Source organism: Drosophila mojavensis, unplaced genomic scaffold (assembly GCF_018153725.1).
Source record: "Drosophila mojavensis isolate 15081-1352.22 unplaced genomic scaffold, ASM1815372v1 contig_36, whole genome shotgun sequence".
NCBI classification, from domain to species: domain Eukaryota; kingdom Metazoa; phylum Arthropoda; class Insecta; order Diptera; family Drosophilidae; genus Drosophila; species Drosophila mojavensis.
The window spans coordinates 16,776,416-16,798,123 of NW_025318858.1; the positions used below are offsets into that span (position 1 = coordinate 16,776,416).

The window sequence follows — 21,708 nt, forward strand, 5'->3', positions numbered from 1 at the left end:
TGCTGCCATGCTTACGGCGTGTATAAAATTCTGATTTTCAAATGCATGCAAATATATAAATATGTATATATAGTTTTTAATTTAAGGAAATAGAGTAAAATAAAAGTAAGGCAAGAAATGTGAAAACTCAAATATTCTTAGATTTTGATCAATCAACAGCTGTTGATTAGCCGATTCCTTTTTAACAGATTTCCAACTCACACACTCACACTCTGACACAATATATTGGGATTGTGAATAAGAATAGAGCTTTAGTACCAATTTGTTATATTATCTTAACTTCTTCTTCAGTCAAATAAAGTTATACATTTTTACACATAGAGCAATAAATTTATTGGCTCATCTAGGCTTCGAAAATACTCTAAATAATTTATTAGCTATTTTTATTATTATTAATTATTGTGTTTGTGCAACTATGTCTTAGAAATTCGAAATGATATCGTATACATGTGGTATTCTCAAGTCATAAATATTTGAAAGATTGATTTAAAGATCCTGGGCCAGCTCTATATGGTTTCTTGATTAGAAATTGCACATATATATGCAGCAGGAACAACATATTTACAAATAAAACATATTGAGTTACGTCCAAAAAGGAAAAGACAAATTGTATATGTGGAAATATTGTTTGATTTGTATTTATGCATATGCCCGTGCGGTAGTTTTGTAAGCTACTGCTCGAGGATTTGTTAATTTAAGATAGGATTGATTTGTAACATTAGCAGTGTATGTAAAATATAAAAAAATAACAGTCAAGGATTATAAAAATAGGTATTTTGAGTATTTGTTTTCATTTTCATTTTGTTTTAAATAAAGCACTTAAACTTAAGTCATAGTTTGAACTTTGTACAATGTGTTTTTAGTAAGTGTGTTAGCCAAGTTTTGTTGAATGTATCGTCTGATATTTTCGGATGCCTATAGTGGCTCTAGGGCGGTGGGACCATGTGGACTGCCTTCCAGTTTGCGCCAGACAACGTTGCACATTTCGCGCACTAGCGCCTTTTCGCCATCGTCCATCTGATCGAGGGCACAGCCCGCCAGATTGCCCAAACGATCACGTTCCAGCTGCTCTCTCACTTCCAAGACTTGCAGGGCCCGGACCACAGCTTCCGGCCGCCCCGAAATGGGCTCGGGCAAGGCGGCAGCAGCCGCTGCAGCTGCAGCTACAGCCTGACTGATGTCCTGTTGCGTGTGCGTGCTGTGTGGCGAGGGCGCTGATTTGGCTGGTGCTTGTGCTGCTGCTGCTGCTGGCGTCGGTGCTGCTTGTTGCGGCTGTTGCAAATTGGCCGTGGGCGTTGTGCGTTCCTCCTCCAGCTGCTGTATGCGTCGCTCCAGCGACCGTACATATTGCAAAGTCTGATCGTTGAGCGTGTGGGCGTTGCGCAAATCCTGCACAGAATTTAGCAAAGCATTAGATAGAAAACACCGAATGAAGTCTATTATCTATCGCATATATGATTTACCACTTACCGGCAATTGCCTTTGTTCCGCATAGTTGCGCAGCGCTGTGATTGTCTCGTCCGCGTTGGTGCTTGAACTCGATCCGTCTCCATCGTCGCGCAGTGCGTTACGCGTGGCCGCGCCGCAGCTAGCGCAGAGCGCATTGGCAGCAACATGCGCACGCTCCTCATCCAGATACAAGCAGAGCTCCTTTAGCTCCAGATTGTCGGTGATTAGCTCCTGCTGCTTGTCATCCAGTTGACGCAGCTTGTTCTGTAAGAGATTAAATGTATTTATTCAAGGAATGAATTTACATTTTGCATTCAATTCAGCGCAACGCACCTGATAGGCAGCCACCTCTTGACGCATTACACTGGCCGTATATCGACCAAAGCGCTGCCATTCCCGTGCCAGCTTGCGACCCTTTTGACGATCATCGTCCAGAAAGCAACACAAGTCGCGCAATTCCTGATTGTCATCCAGCAGCCGTTGATTTTGCTCTTTCAACGCGCGGAGCTCATTTACCAGGGACTGGAAAAATGAAAAGCAAAATACGAGCATTAAGCAATATTCGTTTTTCAAGCAACATGCCAAAGGTTTACCTGCAGCTGACGATTCTGTTCGATTGTCAAGCGTCCGCCGTTGGCCGTTGGAATGCCTGTGGTCACGCTGGACGTGACCGAGGCACTGGGCGACGGATGTTCCTGGTCCTGTTTGCGCACAAACTTCAGCATGTCCTGCTGTGCCTTGCTGGGCTGTTGGTGCTGCTGATGCAGACGTGCCTGTTGCTGCTGCTGGCGCTGTTGTTGTTGCTGTTGCTGTTGCTTAACAGAATCTGGTATATAGATGCTGGTTAACTGTGGTATGTCCGGCGGGTATTTCAGCGGCAAATGAGGCTTCAATATGCCGCCTCCTGTGCCTGGCTGAGGCGGTGGTTGATAGCGTGGGGGTATTGAATGTGCGGGTGCTCTTAAATGAGCTGCTTTAAGAGTGGCCTGCTGTTGTTGTTGTTGTTGCTGCTGTTGTTGCTGTTGCTGTACTTGAAAAAAGCTACGACGCGTCGCTGGTAATTCCTTAGAATTGCTAAGCAGCTGTTGTTGCTGCTGTTGCTGCTGTTGCTGTTGTTGCTGCTGCTGCTGTTGTTGGACAGGCAGACGCGATGCTGTGTGTTGCTGCTGCTGAAGCGTTGAGTGTTGCTGATGTATTGTGGCCACAGTTTGCAGCTGATGCGACTGCCCTGCTGCCGCTGCTGCTGTTACGCTTTGCTGCGCTGCTGCTGCTGCTGCTGCTGCTGGTAACAATGAGCGCCTTTGCTGTAATTGCTGTTGTAGTTGTTGCTGCTTACTAATTGTTGTTGTTGCTGCTGTTGCTGTTGACGTTGCTGCTGTCGTTTTGTGCACAATTTTGTCAGCGCTATTAATTTTTATCAAATTATTGCCTAAATTGTTTGACGTTGCTGTTGTTGTTGTTGTTGCTGCTGTTGCTGCTGCTTCTGCTGCTAATGCCTTTTGTTGCTGTTGTTTTTGTTGTAGTTGTAGCTGCTGCTGTTGTTGTTTTTGTTGCTGTTGTTGCTGCTGTTGTTGTTGCTGCTGCTGTTGATTGCCTGACATTTTAATGTTGGTTCCTTGTTCGTTCACCTATTGTTGTTGTTGTTGTTGTTGTTATTGTTTATGCGATTTAAGTGTCTATGCCCTCGGCGCCATATTGTGTAGTCACTGCAAAAATAAAACGATAAACAAATAAGTAGGAATGTGCGCTAGCTGAGTAATCGACTAGAAGTTACCCTGTATTTTGAGTATATTGGGAATGTTAAATCTAAAAGGTGTCTGGAAATTGAAGTTATATGGAATATGAAGTATGATATTTTATACAATAATGAATTTAATCTGAAAATCGATTCTTTATATTATACTAAAATGGAATGCATATTGCGGTAATACTTAAAGCAAACCTTTGAGACGTATAGCTCTGCTAGTTACCCTTTAACATTCTCAGATTCCAGATTACGTGTGTATAATACAATTCGTCTTTGGCATCTAACATAAGCTCTACATAATTATCATAGCCATTATTCCAATTTTTCATGGGTATTCAAACAGACGAAGCATTAGGGAAAACACATACATCAATTGGTTGCATGCAAAAGGAAGGAAACAAAGTAAGCTATAAATCAGAGCATTTTAAAATGTAACGCATGCGACATTAAGGGGCACAGCCGCATGTCGTCTCCATATATAGCATGTCTAATAATTAAACTGTCATTAGGCGGCTTCGCTGATAGAAAGTGAAATGCACATTTTCCGCAACAGTGCTGTCTCAACACACACACACACACACACACACACACACACACACGTACATACATTAATATGAAATAGTTTCCTTGGCGTATCTTGTGTCAGTGAGCAACTAAATGCAACGAAGCGTCGTAAATTTCGACGACTCCCAACTGATGGAAATGTCACTGTCACTGTTCTTGTTATTATTGTTATTGTTGTTGTTACTGTAGCTAAACGACGCCAAATGCATCAGTCTTGATTGTTGGCTAAATGTCGGTTTCCGTTTCTGGTTTGGAAACCGAAAGCCGGCTGGCACCCATGCCATGCCGTGACTATCTCTCCATCTGTACCTCATTCATCTAGATTTGAAAGTGAAAACATAACGTACCCGTCTCGTACATTGTGCCTCGAGAAGCTATTATTAATGTTCTCTATTTCAATTTCAACTTGGATTAGAATAGAACTGCAAATGGGCTTAGCTTCGGGATACGGCATTGGCAGAGGGAATCCCCCCTCTTATTAATTCTTATTTAAAATATAAATGCAACAAATTTTATTTTTGAACAGGAACTAATTATTTGATTTTTCATCTATTATGCAGATAAGTAAGACAAGTAATATTTCCTTAGCATTTTGCCATTGTTATTTTATTGCTCTATTGTGAAAGATAATTATAATGATCGTACACTCGCAACTAGAATTCCCACAAGTTTGACTCTAGATCCACCCACCCACTCAGCATGGGAAACCGGTTTGGATAATTTAGCGGCCCAACACCTTCTCTAGCACAAAATTAAAAATAGGCTTTGTTTGGACTTGCATTGTCTGAAGCTGAGAAGATGACTAGCATGTGAGTATAAGCCGCCGAGCTTTGCTTTTAAAATTTTACTAACTACACCAATTTACAAGTAGTCAACATACATACAACATACATTTAAATTATATCATTCTTGATTGACTGAGGGCAATAAAACATCAAATTCAATTAATTGTTATTTGTTTATTTTACAATGGACTTAATAATTTGGTTTTCAATTGAAATTTTCAATTGAAAACTGGAAAAGAAAACCCAAACAATATTCACTATAATATTATGTTATTTTGCATAAGATTCGCTCTTTTACTTTTCAGCTTGTTCAGATTTGATTTGACTGGGTACAAGTAGAGGCTGGCTGTGAAAGGCTAAAGGGGAGGGCAGTCAAGTCGTACCATGTATTGGCATTTCCGACCGTCATCGGCCCCAGTGTCTTCTTCAATGAAATCGACCCCAGGCGCAAAAGCCCAATGCCCAAAGCCCAGAGCCCAGAGTCAAAGCCCAGGCTGCGGCTCTGGCACTCTGGTTCAGATTCAGAGTCGGGCCACGACAAGGCAATCAAAAGAAACAAATCTACAGCAACAACAATGAGAGTAATATTTGTGCTCATTAAGCGTAACTGACACACGAAGTTGTTGTTGTTGTTGTTGTTGTTTTATATTTTTGTTTTAGGGTTTCATCGTTTCGCAAGTGGCCAAAATCTACGGATTCTGTGCCTGTATGTCTTACTCACTCACTCAAGCACGTATGTATGTGTATTGGTATACAAATATATGTATACATGTACATATGTTTTCAGGCATGTATTTATGCTTCAACCTGGTGCTGGCTCTGCCGCCCCCTGCTTGTGGCTTTGAGAGCAAGAAGAGAAGTTGAAGTTGAAGCTAAAGTTGTTGGCTTCTCGCATTGTTTTTTATGCTTTGCTTTTGGCAAATTTCGTTTTCGTCTGCGGCTTCAGCAATAAAACAACAACAACAACAACAACAGCAACACCAAAGAGAGCCAAAGAGCGATTGCTATTATTTTAAGGTAATTCGATGATTTACAGCAGTTGCTTTGTCTTTTGTTAGTTGTCTTTCAGAATGCCCCGGCTCTGGCTTCCTCGACTCGATGTGTGGGGCAATTCGAACCAAACAAAACAACAACAACAGATTTGCAAGCCAATAACAACTAAGAACATTGCGAGCGGGTGAGCACGACTGCACTGTTTACTATAATTATTATTATTATTATTACTATATAATTATTAATATTATTTTGGGGACATATTGAAAATGGCAATTCGGGTATTCGGGTATTACAATTACTTATTACCAATATTACGCTGGTAAGTTGAGCAATGCAGAGAGCGAATATACTCTTGTTCAATTTGTAAACGATGTGCAACAAAGGGACAGTCAGTCAGACTGGTCGTTCGCAAAGTCCGCCCCTCTGCCCGTCTGGTCTGGCCAGGCCCTGGCTCTCTGGCCGTTCGCTGCATTCTTTTGTTATTTCGTAATGGCACCGATGCCGTTTTCTTCTTTACTGTAATTTTTGCATACACAGCAAGCACAGGGGAAGTGGTAACAAATTTTACCCCACGCCATTTGTTTGTGATCGTAGCGTCTTCAACTCCTTTGTTTCGTTTGGCGTTTCATACCTGCCTTTATTTTTGCACGGGCGCGATCCTATTTAACGCAGCTGTTGCTCTGCTTCAGGAACTGTGTGTCCATATAAACCTGACAAGTTGATAGCTAAAATGGCTGGTGTAAAGGGCGTAAAGGGAGCCAGCCCTATCTATGATATGGCGCAGCTGTTGTGTATTTGTATTGTACAATTTATTGCCCCACAATTTACAGCATGCACAATTTTCTCGGCTGTCAAAGGAACTAGAGACGAGCTTGAGCAGCACTTTCGATGCCATTCTCTCCTGCAACCGGCAACAACAATATGTGAGGGCAAGCACCAACCAACTTGCGCTTGCGCTTGCGCTTTCACCTTTCCAGTGGTAACAATCACTTGCACACTTGTTCAGCGCTTGCCACACAAATCGCTTTATTATTAATTGCTTGCCGTTTAGTGAGTGCTAAAGCAGGTGCCAAAGGTTAAAAAGAGAAACATTACCGAAAACTTGCTTTTTTTTCCAAAAAAAAAAGAAAAAAAATACAGGCTTATGACTTCTTGTTATATGTCATATGTTCTCGCTCATACCGAAGTTATTCAGCTTTCCACACATCATTAAGATTATTCACTCTTTACTAGACTTTCATAATACCCTCAGTTTCTTGACTGATATTGCCAGTAGTGACGGGCCTTCAGAGTACTTCTAATGGTAAATCATTTTTCTGCTGGTATCGTGCTCACAAATACATACATATGTATATGTATATATGATATTATGAATATATAAATATAAATATTTGCTGCTCAAAATATAATATCCACTATTTCAAGTTTTTCGTATCAATAGGGCACAAATTTGAAGCCCATATACTCTCTTCCGTTCGTGGACGAGTATAAATAAAAAAGGAATTATTATAATTGCGTAATCGCTGTTGATCAGAAATATAAAAGAAAATCAGCAAAAAATTGTAGTTTATTTTAGTGTACCTAATGCCATTCAGTTAGGTCTTAAAAATATCTGACAGTCAGCATGTTTTGCCGAAGTCTTTTTTCACTGAAGCTTGAAACAACTGTTTAATTAAGGAAATGAGCATAGCCCAAAGAGAAATAAACACACATGCGTAAACCCACACACACACACACACACATGAGCACACACATCAATTTAACAAAAATAAAACAAAAATTCGTTGATAAATAAAATAGGAAAATAAATGCGTATATGAACAAACATAGTATGCTGAAACTGTACTCAAGGTTAAGAAATCTCTTTAAAAAAGCACACGCACCGGCTGCTTTTTTTTTTGGAAGTGATGACAAGCAACAGCAAAAGCAATGGCAACAGAAAACAACAAAAAAACAAAAAATAAATAAAAACAACATGGTCACGGCAACGTCGACGACGACGAGAAAACCACAAGTCATGTGGGTTAAGTACACTTACTTAACAACACAATTCAAAACTGACCGCGCGCACAGACAATGAGATATGTAATGAAAGGTAAAGCTCAGCTCAGCTCAGCTCACGACGGAGATGGCGACGGCGACGGCCACGGCGACGACAGTGACAGCCAACAGCCAACAGACAACGGCCAGCAGTTGCAAGCGTGTGCGAATAGGATCATCCAGGGTTGGCAATTTAAATTTCAACCTATCCACATGTCCAAGCAAAGCTCGGAAACTGCAATACATTTATATGTTTTCAAATATTTGAGTATAGCAATAAATCTATTTCGTATAGCAATACATCGATTAGAGTAATCGAGTCGAGCATGCAAGGCAAGTATAGGGCCTTTTGACCGCGCTGAGCTGTCTTAGATATTACAAATATTAATATAAATGCAATACATACATATGCACAGTTATAATAGTCTAAGTTGAGCTTAACAACGATATTAGTATCTTATATATTATTATTTTTAAATGAATACAGGGTAGTGTGAGACTTCAATTTGAATTTCAGCACTCCTAGAAGCTTTAAGCTTTTTGTCGGCAGCCCTGATCGACGCCGACTTTAACAACCTCCCACACCACGCAAGTCAAGCCGGCAGGCAAACGCATGAAAATGTGACAAGAAAGCCCGCACAAAAAAGGCAAAAGCCAAGCCAAGCCAAGCTAGACAGAGACAAACGATACACCTACATAGACGCACAGACCCACACAAACAGGCATACGGAGCCCAACCGATGTTGACTGCTCTCCCAGGCTATACGCTTCATTGCATTTGTTTTGCACGCACCAAATACGAGAAGTAGACATACATGTCTCTGTATTTCTATATCTTTGTATATATATATATATATCTGTGTGTACCTAGTTGTATATCGTTTTTTGATATTTTGTTTGAAAAACGCCTTCGTCGCTTGTGTCGAAGACAAATGATAAAATAACATCGCTTTCGGTGTTCGCTGTCGCCATCGCAGACAATCAGCCAAAATTTTCATGAATGAACTTTGCGACGCTAACAAAAGGAAGCGACCGAGAGAGATAGTGAGCGAGGGAGAAGGAGAGTGAGAGAGACTCACAAAGCCATCCGAATCACATCTCGGCGAGTGGCTCATTTATCAATTGATGCTGACTGAAGAAAAAGGAGGAACCATAAGACGATTAAATTGCACGTGACACCGTGACTGGAAAATCAAGCCGCTAAAATTTATCAATCAGTGGGCCGTGAGCATTAAGCGATGGCTCACATAACTCATTCGTAGAAGAATGAAACCAATTGAAAAATGATAGTTTTTGAAATGAATGCCAGCGAGTGTAACCTAAATCAAATATGTGAGCGAGCAATTAATTAGGCATTTTAAACGTGACAATAAAACAGCTTCACATTCTAGACCGCCCACGACGATTCAAGGGTATTTAATTTTGTACGTTGTTCACGGTTTCTCTCGGCTGCCAGTTTTAGCTCGCTTTATGTTAAACCATAAATGTCAACATAAAAGGCACGTGTGTAGCGCAGTGAGCAAAACAAGCTTATCAAAAATACGAAATTCTTAAATATGGGAGCTGACAAATGAATTAAAAGCTTCGCAAGATCATTTCAAGGGCGTCTAAGTTTAAGAATGATGATAAAATCATCAAAGGTAAGTTTGAATTTGAAAATTTCTATTTACCTTCGCAATGTACATATTGAAGTATATAAACATATAAGATTTGGATCAAAACTGTATTAAAATTTTAGCAGCTTATAGCTTTGCTACTAATCCCCTTACAACAGTTTTCTGAATGCCAAATATCACGCCATAAATAGTTGTACCAATGCCCACATCAGAGCTTCAAATTGGAATTCTCGTTAATACTTAACAATCAAAATTTCAGTCATATATACAGATACACGTCTATGTGAAAGTTTATTTGAATGTGTATGGCCGCTACGTAGGGTGTTGCTCTCTTTGATCTAGCTATTTATACAAATCATCACAACCGAAAGTAGATAGTAGAAAATACAAAAGTGCCTGGTCAAATAATTGAACAATCTGGTTCATCGTCAGCTTATGAATAAACTGGCATAAAACTTTTTTATTTTTATTCAATATATGATCATGACTATTAAAAAATAGAGCATTCCATAAAAAATATGATATTTAACAAAAATTTTGAGCTTACAAGCGAGAGAGATCTTTTCCTGAGTTAATAAAAATGAAGTCTAGCTTGGCAATGCTTAGCTATGCCTTAGCTATGTTCCTTATATTGTGGTACGACTGTATGCAAAAAGTAAACAAATTAGTATGCGGCTTTTGATTAACGACAAACTATAAAAGTCACTTAGTTTTTACAATCAACCAGATAAGCTCTGGATTTCGACGCAGTAAAAATAAATTTATGGACTACTGCTATGTAAAATTTGAGTATATACCCAGAAAGCAGAGCCCACAATTTGTGAAGATTTCAGCATTGATGGTCTTAGAGGTGGATTCACTCATAGGCGAGCTTTTTCCATAAATTCAAAATTTTATTATATGTATTATTATTTATTTGTTTAGGTACAATACATGACTTCATTTATTTACTCGAAGTCATTACACCACAAATAGTGTATTGTGCAGTCAGTGAGGCCCGACTGCAGCATTCTTACTGTTTCTATTTTGAAATTTAAATATTTACATAATTTAAATAGCAACATCTTTGGTTTCTCCCCATGTTGAGGGCGTGGTAATGAGTTTTGCCAACTGTTTTTTCTCTTCAGGCTTCAATTCGAAAGTTACAAAAGCATTTAAGCTTGTAGATTCCCTTTGCGGTTAGTATTACGATCTTTGACGAATATGTTAAAGTAAAATGCTGAGTATAGAGGTTTTATACATATACATATATTTAAAAACGGTTTTTGTTATTGCGCTTTAAAAAGTATTTAAAATTATGTACGCAAAGTAAAAAAACCAAATTATTATTGGTTTACTACTTGATATGGATATAAATTGGTTAGAGTATATATAATATTCGGCATGTCGAATATAATGCCCATTCCCTTTGATTTTTTTCCTGCATGAATACATAATTTATATCAAGTTTTTTTTGTTTTTTGTTTTTTTTACTTTGTGAATTTGAATCTCTTTAACTGTTCGTCATGAAATCAAGAAGTTATTGGCTTTGGCCTCACTTTGTCAGTCGTAAAATGGAATAACGCCAAGCACAATAAACGGCGGCTAGGAATGGAAATTTGTGCCATTTGTAATGCGCACAATCTATTGGGGGATTGGTACAGTATAGAAAACTGCGCATTATTGGATCACAAGATGTTGAAAGCAAGGGAGTGTCTCACATGCATGAATGATATATTCTTAGCTATACATATATGCATACATACTTATATATATATATATATATATATATATATCTCATATAAAAATGTTAACTGGACTAGAAACGAATATGATCATTGAGCAGAAAGTTGAGAAGTATAATAAAATAATTGCAAATAATTGAAAATTAGAACACACATGAATCCATTATCTAGTAATTTAAAATTATATTTAAATATAATTATGTGCTATTATATTAATTGTACTATATATAAAGTAAAAATATAAAGAAAACAGTTTTTTTTTTAAAGCAAGATCAACATTTATAGATTCGTTCCCTAAGAATATACCCATTAGACCTTTTAGTATATGAGCAGGGAAATTTTTACATTAATACCGATCCAGATAAGTGTGTTTAAATTTATGGGGTTAGCAAGCATTTGGTTTATCAATTTAAGCTATTAAATACATCCATTTTCAATGGGACAAAGGTATAAAGATGAAACGCATTACGTAAGCATTAGGTCAGACTCCCTTTTTTCTTGGCGACCAGATTTTTACAGCTCATAGCGAGCGTGAACAAACTATAAAAAACAAGAACAATGCAACACAGGGAACGTCGTCGGGCACGCATGCGCAATAAATGCCACTGGAAATGGGCAATATCAATACAGGCCAATTAATTTTCTTTTAATTTTCTTCGTTTTTTCCTGTTCATCGTGTTCAAGCGAGTATATCGGTATAATGTTTCTGTAAACATATGGAAAAAACAGTGGGAAAAAATATATATATACCTGCAAATAAATATTCTTTTTCCATTGTCACAATTTTAATTTGGTATTTACTAGAATTCAGTTCACCTAATTTGGTATTACTATTAATCGATACTGCACAGACATTCTGGGCTGAGTATGATGCGATCGGTTACACCCGACCAATATAAAGATGTAGTAACAATGCCATTAAAGCGGAAATCATTAAAAATTGTGCGCGTGTGTGCGTTCGTCGGGAATTCTATTTCCTTTCCTAAACAAAAGCCGCTTACGCGACGTGTTCAATTCATATTGAAGCATAATGCGGTCGGTCGCCTTTGAGCGACAGAAACTTCCGGATTTGAATGATTTGTAATGCCATTAAAGGACGTTTAAAGAGTTATGTAGATGCCAGCATATGTGAAATCATATTTATGTTAACTGTTATATATCTACCTAGATGTAGATGATAGTTATATTATTATATATACTGTTGATGTGAATCTACAGAAAATATATCTCAAACATAAGCTGTACTTAAACGTGCATTTTCCAGTCCCCGAAGATCTAGTTAACCCTTTCGATTCAGCTTTATATAAAGTCAACTTTATAAAATTAATTATATACTGTTCAGCAAAAAAATGAAAAGTACAGAGGCTGGGCAAAAGGTAATTTAATACGCACGCAACAATTTATATGAAACCAGTGAACCATGGTTGATTTAAGATGAAAGAGAGGGAATTGTGAATCGTCTTTCAACAGCTGTGCCACGCTCAAAACTTGGTTGAAGTCTTGTCGGATGCTGTGGCTGCTCGCTTTTAAATCCAAGTCACACTAAGGGTATTAATAAACGTAGATTGTTGCTCTGCTCTGGTATTGCCACAGAGCTGTAGAGCTGTAGCCGGTTTTCATTATCGCTGCAAATTGAATAAGTCATAAAATAAAACTTAAAAAAATATGGGAGGCAAGCAAAATGCATGTACAGCTTCTTGGCCGCCTCACATAACGCATACTTAAAGGGCCGCACGTTATCAAAGAGGGCAGCCTAATAGCTACCACAGATGCAGAATTGTTCGGACGCACGCTTCATTGCTGCATCAAGCCAGCTAACTAACGACAACAAAATGCTGATGGCACACATTATAGCCAAGAGAGACTAAAGCAATCTGCAGCTGAAAGCAGTGGCAATGTGGCAGTGGCAGTGGCAGTGGCAGTGTGGCACTCGCAGTGCCGGTGGAAAGTAAGCAAGAAAGTCTGAAACCGCTCAGCCGAGGCTGTGGCGACTATGTTGAGACCCACAATTTCCGCCATTTATGACAGTCACAAATCGAGTTATACTAACACAGCAACGTTCCACGTACTTTCTAATTTCTAAATGTACTGCTTTGATGCTGTCATTTCGATCATTGAATACCCTGTAGTAATCGGCTATCATCAGATTTATGAGTAAGATGTATTCACCCGATAATAAAGTACATTGAGCATCGAGGTATATAAAGAGAAATAGAACCTTTTATTTTTGTTTTTCAGATAAGCATTTCAAATTGTTTATAAAATGCATTTCGTATTGTCTGCAATATGAATCTATTAGTCTAATATTCAATTGACATTCTCAAAAACTCTTTCTGTTGATGATGCTATAGGGCATTTCAGAGTCGTCTATATTGACATATTTCAGATTCTGCTTTCTTGTCTTCTAACACAACTTTTGTGGCACTATTTTTTTTGTTTTTTTGTTTAAGTGTTTTAGCTCAACACAAAACTAGTTTTTTAACGGCAAGCAAAGTGTTAATGTTAATTTGTGCATGCGATATTAGTTTTGGCCAAACAACTAAGCCAAAGAAATTTCGCAGCCGCTGTTTTATGTGCAGTAACATTTTATGTAAATTTCTGCAATGTTTATCGCAGCCAAAGCAGCAGCAGGAGCAGCAGCAGCAGTAGAAGGCACTGCAGCTGCAGCAGCAGCAGCAGCAGCAACAGCAACAGCAGCAATAACGTTGACAGCAACTGCAACAAAAATGATGAACATTGCATTGCATTGCATTGGATTGCAACATTCTCTGCACAGAGCACACAGACAATGGCATTAGCGGCATTGCATCCGTTGCTGACCAAAAGCTTTGGGGCTTGATGCTTAGGAGGCGGGCATTGTTGGTAGCTAGCTGATGTTGGTTCAAATGCGGCGCGGCTATGCAATATAACTGTAACTAAAGCATGCCGACGCTTCAGTACAGGAAGCTTGAGCTTGTTATTTCATTAGAAGAAGTAGAAGTATATAATAGAAGAGGTTGCTATCTTTGTAAGTTCCTATCACATCCATTACTTACTGGCTTACAAGCCATTGTTTATAAAATAGTTGGCTAAAATGTTTGAGAAACCTGTAACACCTTATATGAGACATCTCCGGCACATTCCTTACACGGAACAATGACAGTTTATATTTGACCTCTGTAAAATATCTAAGCTAAACTTGATATCCATGAGATGCTTTATGCTCTATTAATTAAATCTTCGACTAAGCCAACTTAAAATTGGCATTAGATTTCAGAGAAATTAGCATTGTAACTCTCACACATTTCAAGGAATAATTTGTAAAGCATTTTTTTAAAGAATTCTCTTATTCTCTAGAGCCAGCATTCCCGATGGCTACCTCTCTTTTCTGATGTGCCGTTGTCATTTTAGAGGCGCGCCAATGCAAAAGTTGGCAAAAGCACTCGTTCTACTGTGCGCTTGCATGTATGTGGGAAAATGTTGCCAACGTTAATGGGGGAAGGCGAGGCAATAGCAGCGTAAGAAAACTATCTGAAAGCCTAGAGGAAAGTTAAACTATAACTTGTTCTAGTTGCTTCAGCTGTGGCCATAAACTGGGACACTTGTTGCGGCCAGTTGAGCGTTCAATGGGAGGAAATCAAAGATGGACCCAAAGATGACAACAACATACATACACACACCAACACACACACATACACTGGCAGACACACCAATACTACATTCCAAACTTCCCACGCAGCGCTAACACTGGGAGTGGTAAAAGGGGCAACCTATATATTGCCTTAATGAACCATGAAGCTGATATGCTGCAGCCGCGTAAAACTAAAAAGCCGCCCAATTATACAAAAAGAAGAAAAAACGAAAGAAAGAGAGAGACACACAGAACGTCACGAAAAGAGAGCAGCGATTGGAGTAGCAGCAGCAGCAGCAGCAGCAGTCGGTGTACGCATTCACCGATGCTACGTGATAAGCTCACAAGGAAAAGAAAGTTTTATTTATTTTTTTTTTTTTGCCTGCCAACAACTTCATTGACAAAAAGCTCGTACAACGAACTTTGCATAACTGTTGTAGGGTTGTTGTCGTTGTTAGCTGCATGCTGTTTTAGCATTAGTTACAGTTTATCGATACACAAAATTAGCTTAACATATTTCTAACAGCAGCAGCAGCCGACGCAACAGGTTGCCAGAGCCTCAGCTCCGCATGGCGCTCCTCTCTCCATCTCTTTCTTTCTCTTTCACTGCAGATTGTCTTGCATGCATTTTCGTATTGATTTGCTGCACATTACATTTCGAAATGCTGCACTGTTTGTTGTTGGCCGCTGCTCAATCAGTTTTACCTGTTGCAGCACATAAAAACATCACCAGCAACAACAACAACAAATACGAAAGCAGCGTCGGCAGCGACTGCAGTTTTTTGTTTGATCTCTCTTATTGTTGAGTCGTTGCCGTGCATCTTTTTCTGCTCTTTTGTTGTTGTTGTAGTCTCTTGTTTCACTGTGAAATTTATTGGCGCATATAAATGCCTCAAAATTGATGTTATTGTCGTTTTAAGTTTGACCCTTTTCTGCCTGTAAAATTCTTCCTCTTATTCTTTGTGCTGGTGGTTTATTTATTTAAGTCTTGCCAAGTGGGCAACAATGGAAACCGGAGAGAAAAACAAAAGTTGTGGGCGCGCCCAATGTGCAGCCAAGTAGGCGTCACAGTGCGCCAGAATAGAGCAATTTGAGCGGCTTCATGGAGAGAGGAGATGGGAACGAGAGACAAGGAGGGAACGTTCCTATCCAAACCTATGAGTTAATTTTGTTTGCCTTATAAATCGTCTGGCAAGTGGGCGGGCAGTTAGAGATGGTTAGAGGTAGAGTTTCAGAATGGCAGGGCATAGACAGTGGGTGGAAGGAGTGTGTACTTACCTATATATGTATGTATGTATGTAATACATATGCACAAGTATGTGTGCCCCGTGATGCTTGCTTGACAGTTGCCTTACGCTTCTTTTTCTATGCTATTTACACAGTTTTGGGGGACACAGGCAAGAAGAAGCTGCAGACGAGTGCGTTAAGCTGCACAGTTCCGCGATCGTGACAATTGCGAAGACATGTATTTGAAAACGCATGCGCGTCGCTGATGTTGCCGCATTCCGATGCAAACGCAGAGCGTAGCCGCGATTAATTGTTTGAATAACAGCAGATGGTGGCACAATTTGAAGGCAATAATATAGTATCACTGGCTTAGTAGCTTCTTGCAAACAATATACAAGACACGCACACACTTATATGCACACGCAAAAACAAGCAGACACAATTTTCGCGCACTTCGGCTTTTAGTATGTATCTTTTATTGGCTTGAATTTTCCTGCCTGCCCTTTTCGAGATACAGAAACGCAGACGCAAAACGATCACCGAGACTAGTTGCTCTTTTTTTTGTTTCAGCCTTTTACACAGCGAAGTTTCTAAGTGTATATGAAACTAGTTGAAGGAGCGATCGCTCAAGGCGTGTGTTTTATCTTTGCAATAATTTACAAGCGTCAACATTTTATCCGTGACAAGCCGACGCGACGACCAACCCGCTCAAATTCCAACAACAAATTAAAATATTTATGTTATTTAACAGCTGTTAACAGCAACAAGTTTGATGACACCGTAGACAGTTGAAAGCTGTAAAATAATCTATCGATTACTATTTATTCCGATTATATCGAGAATAGTTTATAAATGGATAGTTTAATATGGATAAATTGAAGGTTCCATTTGATTTGTAAGTACTACATTTAAAACTATTAAAACATTTTAGTTTGTGCTCCATTTTCATATGAGTATGATGAGAGCGGCGCTCACAAAATGTTTCAGACAAGTTGGCAGCATTGTGTCGTAAGCATAGTCAGCTGTTTAGTGATTCTCGAAAAGATGCTCTGATTTGCGCGAAAAGATGAAGTTGAATTTTACAATTTGCAAGTTATATATGAAATAAACGATACAATGGGAGTATGCCGTTTTTTTCAACAGGGCTCTTGCCGTTTCGGTGCAAAATGCCATAATGAACATTTTGATGTTAAGTAAGTGCACATAGCAATATTAAAAGATTCAGTTTGATCATAAATGTAATTTTAGGCAATATCTGAAGACAGACGTTGAAGCTTGCATCAATGGCAAAATGTGGCCCTTATCAGTGTATGGGCCGTTCAAGGATAAGCCCAATATACCCAACTTCATAGAAGATCAATCCTTCGAAGAGGTTCGATTTCAAGCATATGAAAGTCAGCGGCAAAACTGTTTCGATCAATTCCATCAGCAGTTCACCAAGGAAGTGCATGAAGCGACAATGAAAATGAAGCTTATGCTGCAATTCCCACCACAAGTACTCGATGTAATGATCAAGTTATATGAAACACCAGAGGGAATCCAACCAGCTGCTAATAACAATAATCCTTTCGCTGCGCAATCCAGCTCAATTTTTAGCAAACCCGCTTTGAGCTCCGGCAGTTCGAATATTTTTGGTGGTGGTTCGACTGTGACTCCAAGCTTCGGGTCAGCGGGAAACTCAATCTTTGGTTCTAGTAATGGCGGCAACAACATTTTTGCATCTGCACAAAATACAAATGTTTTTGCGCAACAGCCGCAAACGCAAACGTTTGCAGGACAACAGCAGCAACAGCCCAGTCTCTTCGGACAACAACAGCTTGGACAGACGCAGACATCCATATTTGGTCAATCACAACAGCAACAGCCACAGCCGAATCCCTTCGGGCAGGCTCAAGCACCAGTTTCTAACAACAACAATGTCTTTGGACAGGCACAGCCAACAAATGCAACACCATTTGGCCAACCTGTTGCCTTTGCCCCACAACAACAACAGCAGCAACCTTTTATGGGCGGAATGTTCACCAAGCCACAGCCCGCCGCCGCCAACACAGGCAACATATTTGCACAAGCAGCCACTCAATCCTCGAGTGGATTTTTTACCCAGCCAGCGGGCGGATTCCAACAGCAGCAACAAATGCAATCAGACTCAACTCAACAAATGCAACAACAGCAACAACAGCTGCAACAGTCGGCTACTACTTCCTCAGTATACAGTCGCATGGAAGATCTTACAGCTGAGGAGATAGAAGCCTTCAAAGCGGAGCAATTCGCTCCCGGAAAGGTGCCCTTTAAGCCACCGCCTCGTGAGCTTTGTTAGAAAATATTGTTATTGAATATCATAAATAGATACTGCTGGAGTACAAATTTTTTAATGCATCATCATATTTAAGCGTTCCATATTGAGAGAGTAAACAGTGTGAGATCCAATTAGATTGCGGTCCCTAAAAGCACGCTGGCAATCTTTCAACGTGATCACAGTACGTTCGCAAGGGAAGCTAATTGAAAATAAGAAAGTAGAGTTAGTTCTTCAACTGAACTTTGCGAGCCTTCCAGTACTTACACTTGCTCGCAAGCCGAGAGAAAGACAATGTCATCGTTTTGTCTTCTCATAAAGTTGGCTGTGTTCAGCTCTTTGTCGTGCTCTAGTGGCGTGTCGTCCACCTTCTGCCGTGTGACGGTGTTGCGCAGCGATGGATCACGCAGCTGGGCGCCCACATCGTAGAAAAAGTTGCCTTCGCCGGTAGTTTTATAATGTTTGCGTTTCTTAATAATCGATGCTATCAAATCTTTGAGCAGCACCTGGACGGCCATGGCCACATACTCGGCTACATTGTCCTCCACAGAGATCAAACCAATCTCCCAGGCACCAATCAAGAAGCGTCCCATTATAAATCCAGCGTCGGGCAGGAATAGTTCTTGGGCGCAATAACGTTGTGTGGGCAGTTGTTGTTGCTGCATTCCCTGGTCACCGGCTAATGTGGGCGGGCGTATCAACTGCATATTGTCCTCTTTAACAAACTCTAGTATATCGCATAGCTCGAAATTGATGCGATCCGCAAATGTGCGAGAGCTGCGTTTGCGTTTCCGACTGCTGCTGCTGCCAGCTGTGCCGCTGCCACTTCGGCTGCTCGATGTGCATGTGGGCTGTAGGGTAGCAATTGTTTCAGGAGCAGCAAATGCATCGATTTTATTGAGCAGCGCCAGTAAGAATTGATTGTGCAAATGGAGTTTGTCGGGCGTCATTATTTTTCGACACTCGCAATCGAATTCCTCCTTCGTCCAACGATTGCGAAACCAATTTTTCATATTTGCTCTATACCGCTCCCAATTGTCACCAAGGGCCACAGCCAGAGCCTCCTTGGTCACGAGTACCTTATCCGTAAGAGCATTCATTTAATAAAAGAAATCACAGAATCTACAATTCCCAACAAATACAATTGTTCTTGTATATTTCTTGTACGCTCGAGTTTACGCGTTTATCGGCAGCGTACATTAGACTTATCGATTATTTCAGTAATAAAAAAATATGGCCCCCTTAACTATACACATTTGCAGATGATTCCAAACTGCCCAGCGTCAACAATAAACAAAAGAAGGATGGAAGTAAGTCGAAAATAAAAATATCAACATTGATATAAATTAAACTATTTACGTTTTTCGTAGAAATCTAAGAAATCAAAGACGGTAAAGAAAACGAAAGACAATTCAATCACAGTGAAGCTAACTAAGACTAAACAGAAGCAAAAGGAAGTCAACCGCGTGCTAAAACTTAAGCATGAAATATTGCTCAAATCGGAAGTTTCCTATTTGGAATATATAGAAATGCGTTCAGAACTGGAAAGACTGAATGCATTAAAGGAGACATTTACGCGCCGACTGGAAAAATTAAAACAACAGGCCAAGTAGTTGAAAAATATTTTATGACTGTGGTCTTGACTCTAAGAATAATTAGATTAAGTAAATAAACTATGTACATTGATTACTAAGCGCGTTTGTTTTGTTTGTTGGCGAATAATTTTTAAAGGATTCCCACATTCTGTCAAATTCTGATTGAAATTGACTCAGTAACAGTTTATCGGAGGTAATGATGCCGTTCTCCCAGTTGCCATTAAAGCCTTGAGATGTCCAGTTGGCGGAGCCATAGAACATGATACCAAAATAAGGTTGTGGCTTAGTTTTTCTGTCCCTACATTCCAAAAGGTGCTTTACACGTGAATCTTCATCCACCACCAGGAACTTGTGGTGCATCATAGCCGTTGTCTCTGGCATACGAACCTCAGCACCGGACCTGAACAGGCTCAAGATTTTGGAGCCAGAAGTGCAAACCATTTCGGGATCTGTAATAACGCGTATTACGACACCACGACTCAGCGCTCGATAGAATGCAGCCAGTAATTCAACGTTGGTAAATGTGTAGATGGCAATGTCTATAGAATATACGGCCCGATTGATTTGTTGAATGATCTGTTGAATGTGACGCCTGCTGCAATATTTGTTGCAGCCATCAGAGGCCTTGTTCTTAAAATGTCTGTTGGGACACTTGATGCTCAGTTCGTTGAATATCAAAATTTCGAGAACTTCTTGATTTGATTTCTTCTTGTATGTTAAATATTTGAAGATTGTTCCACCCACTAATCCAAGCGTCGACCATAAAATACTGTTTTTTAATGAAGCAAGCACTGAAACTTGATTGCATTTATTGAGTTCTCACTATCTCATTTCAAATACTCACTTTTTCCTTATTGAGAGGTTGTTCGCGTAATGAAGGATTAATTCAATATTCAAGTCGTCATTTAAAAAATATTAAAAGCTGCAAATTTCAAAGATTATTTTATTTACATAGAAATACTTTATTTTTTAAATTACGGAAAATGTGACCCTGTGACGGAATTAATATTTAATTATGCTTTCGATCGGTATCGATAATTTTTAGTGTCTGAAGAGTCTCAAGAAAAGCCGATGCCGCAAATTCGTTTTTCAACACCAATCGTCACAGCCCTGTTTTGCGCTGCTTTTTTTGAAAGAAAGAGTAAAAAAATCTGCAATGGAAATTGATGATAAATCTAACACGATGATGGCCACTGGGACCCAAGACTTATTAGAGGAACGTGACTTAGAGCTGAAAAAAGTCTTAAAGCTGAAGTTAATATTGAATGAAATTCGTAATTTAAATCTTGGACCTGAGGAGACCCCAGAAATTAAACGAGCTCTCAAATTGGTTTCGGTAGCCGATTATATACGTCTGGGTGATGATCAGGAGCATTTGCTAGGTAAGAGAAAAGTGCTTGTTTATACATATGCATGTGAGATATGTTTCTTTACTACACCTTAAACACACACTTATAGACTTGCAGGAATGTAGTAGATGTCCCCCTCTCAGTTATATTGACAGTAAAGCAGTTCGCACCAAATTGGCAGATAACTTGCGTACGGTCCTAACGCCAATCGCACAGTTGGGCGATAAAATACGTGCTGAACTGCCGGGTGCATTGGTAAGGGAAGAGGAGGCGCAGTTAACGCAAGGACAGCAAGAAATAATTAGAATGCAAAAGGAGCAACGTGATTGCTTGGAGAAGTTGGTGCATATGACCCGGCACAAGTGTGCGCTTATGATGAAGGCTGCCGAGTTAAAAATGGGTCCACATCTGGGACATGAGCTCAAATTGCAGCAAGCGCAGGCGCAACTACTGCAAACAAAGGCCGACTTGCTGCGTATGTATTTCATAAATGAGATATTCTCGCGCACAGATCACAGCTTAAAGGCTCACGAGGAAGTGGACAAGTATATTGACGAGCTGCTGAGGGCCAATCAGACTGAGCGTCGTTAAAAAGCCATATCATATATATCATATATTTAAGTAAATAAAATAATAAAATAATGCAGTATTTTATTTAAATTGGCAAATTGGACAGCTGAGCGTTAGCAAAGTGGCATCTCTAGTGCAAACAA

At 39.6% G+C, this 21,708-nt stretch overlaps 6 protein-coding genes across 7 annotated transcripts; 3 read left to right on the top strand and 3 right to left on the bottom strand.

Annotated features, from left to right (window-relative positions):
• Positions 1–612: 612 nt before the first annotated feature.
• Positions 613–2,933, bottom strand: LOC6577018 (coiled-coil domain-containing protein 85C; the record flags this gene model as incomplete). Its single annotated transcript, XM_032729131.2, has 4 exons — positions 613–1,389; positions 1,471–1,713; positions 1,783–1,971; positions 2,043–2,933. Coding segments are annotated over 4 exons (1,797 nt in total), but the record flags the coding sequence as incomplete, so codon positions are not given.
• A 13,826-nt stretch (positions 2,934–16,759) lies between these two features.
• LOC6577019 (nucleoporin-like protein amo1) lies at positions 16,760–18,122 on the top strand. The gene is made up of 2 exons (XM_002002959.4): positions 16,760–16,951; positions 17,007–18,122. The coding sequence occupies exons 1-2, from the start codon at positions 16,875–16,877 to the stop codon at positions 18,073–18,075; spliced, it is 1,146 nt and encodes a 381-aa protein (XP_002002995.1). The 5' UTR covers positions 16,760–16,874; the 3' UTR covers positions 18,076–18,122.
• Positions 18,112–19,151, bottom strand: LOC6577020 (transcriptional adapter 1). Its single transcript, XM_002002960.4, has 2 exons — positions 18,319–19,151; positions 18,112–18,253 (listed from the first exon to the last, which is right to left on the bottom strand). The coding sequence occupies exons 1-2, from the start codon at positions 19,149–19,151 to the stop codon at positions 18,127–18,129; spliced, it is 960 nt and encodes a 319-aa protein (XP_002002996.1). The 3' UTR covers positions 18,112–18,126.
• Positions 19,152–19,275: 124 nt separating this feature from the next.
• On the top strand, positions 19,276–19,744 carry LOC116803849. Its single transcript, XM_032728717.1, has 2 exons — positions 19,276–19,361; positions 19,422–19,744. The coding sequence occupies exons 1-2, from the start codon at positions 19,314–19,316 to the stop codon at positions 19,662–19,664; spliced, it is 291 nt and encodes a 96-aa protein (XP_032584608.1). The 5' UTR covers positions 19,276–19,313; the 3' UTR covers positions 19,665–19,744.
• On the bottom strand, positions 19,662–20,706 carry LOC6577021 (mitochondrial cardiolipin hydrolase). Of its 2 annotated transcripts, XM_044008834.1 has the most exons (3): positions 20,625–20,706; positions 20,491–20,568; positions 19,662–20,437 (listed from the first exon to the last, which is right to left on the bottom strand). In XM_044008834.1, coding segments are annotated over exons 2-3 (714 nt in total). In that variant the 5' UTR covers positions 20,492–20,568; positions 20,625–20,706; the 3' UTR covers positions 19,662–19,724. The 2 variants fall into 2 exon arrangements, with proteins under 2 accessions (XP_043864769.1, XP_002002997.2); XM_002002961.4 differs by having other exon boundaries at positions 20,491–20,650.
• A 10-nt stretch (positions 20,707–20,716) lies between these two features.
• LOC6577022 (augmin complex subunit dgt2) lies at positions 20,717–21,637 on the top strand. Its single transcript, XM_002002962.4, has 2 exons — positions 20,717–21,028; positions 21,105–21,637. The coding sequence occupies exons 1-2, from the start codon at positions 20,803–20,805 to the stop codon at positions 21,584–21,586; spliced, it is 708 nt and encodes a 235-aa protein (XP_002002998.1). The 5' UTR covers positions 20,717–20,802; the 3' UTR covers positions 21,587–21,637.
• Positions 21,638–21,708: the final 71 nt, after the last annotated feature.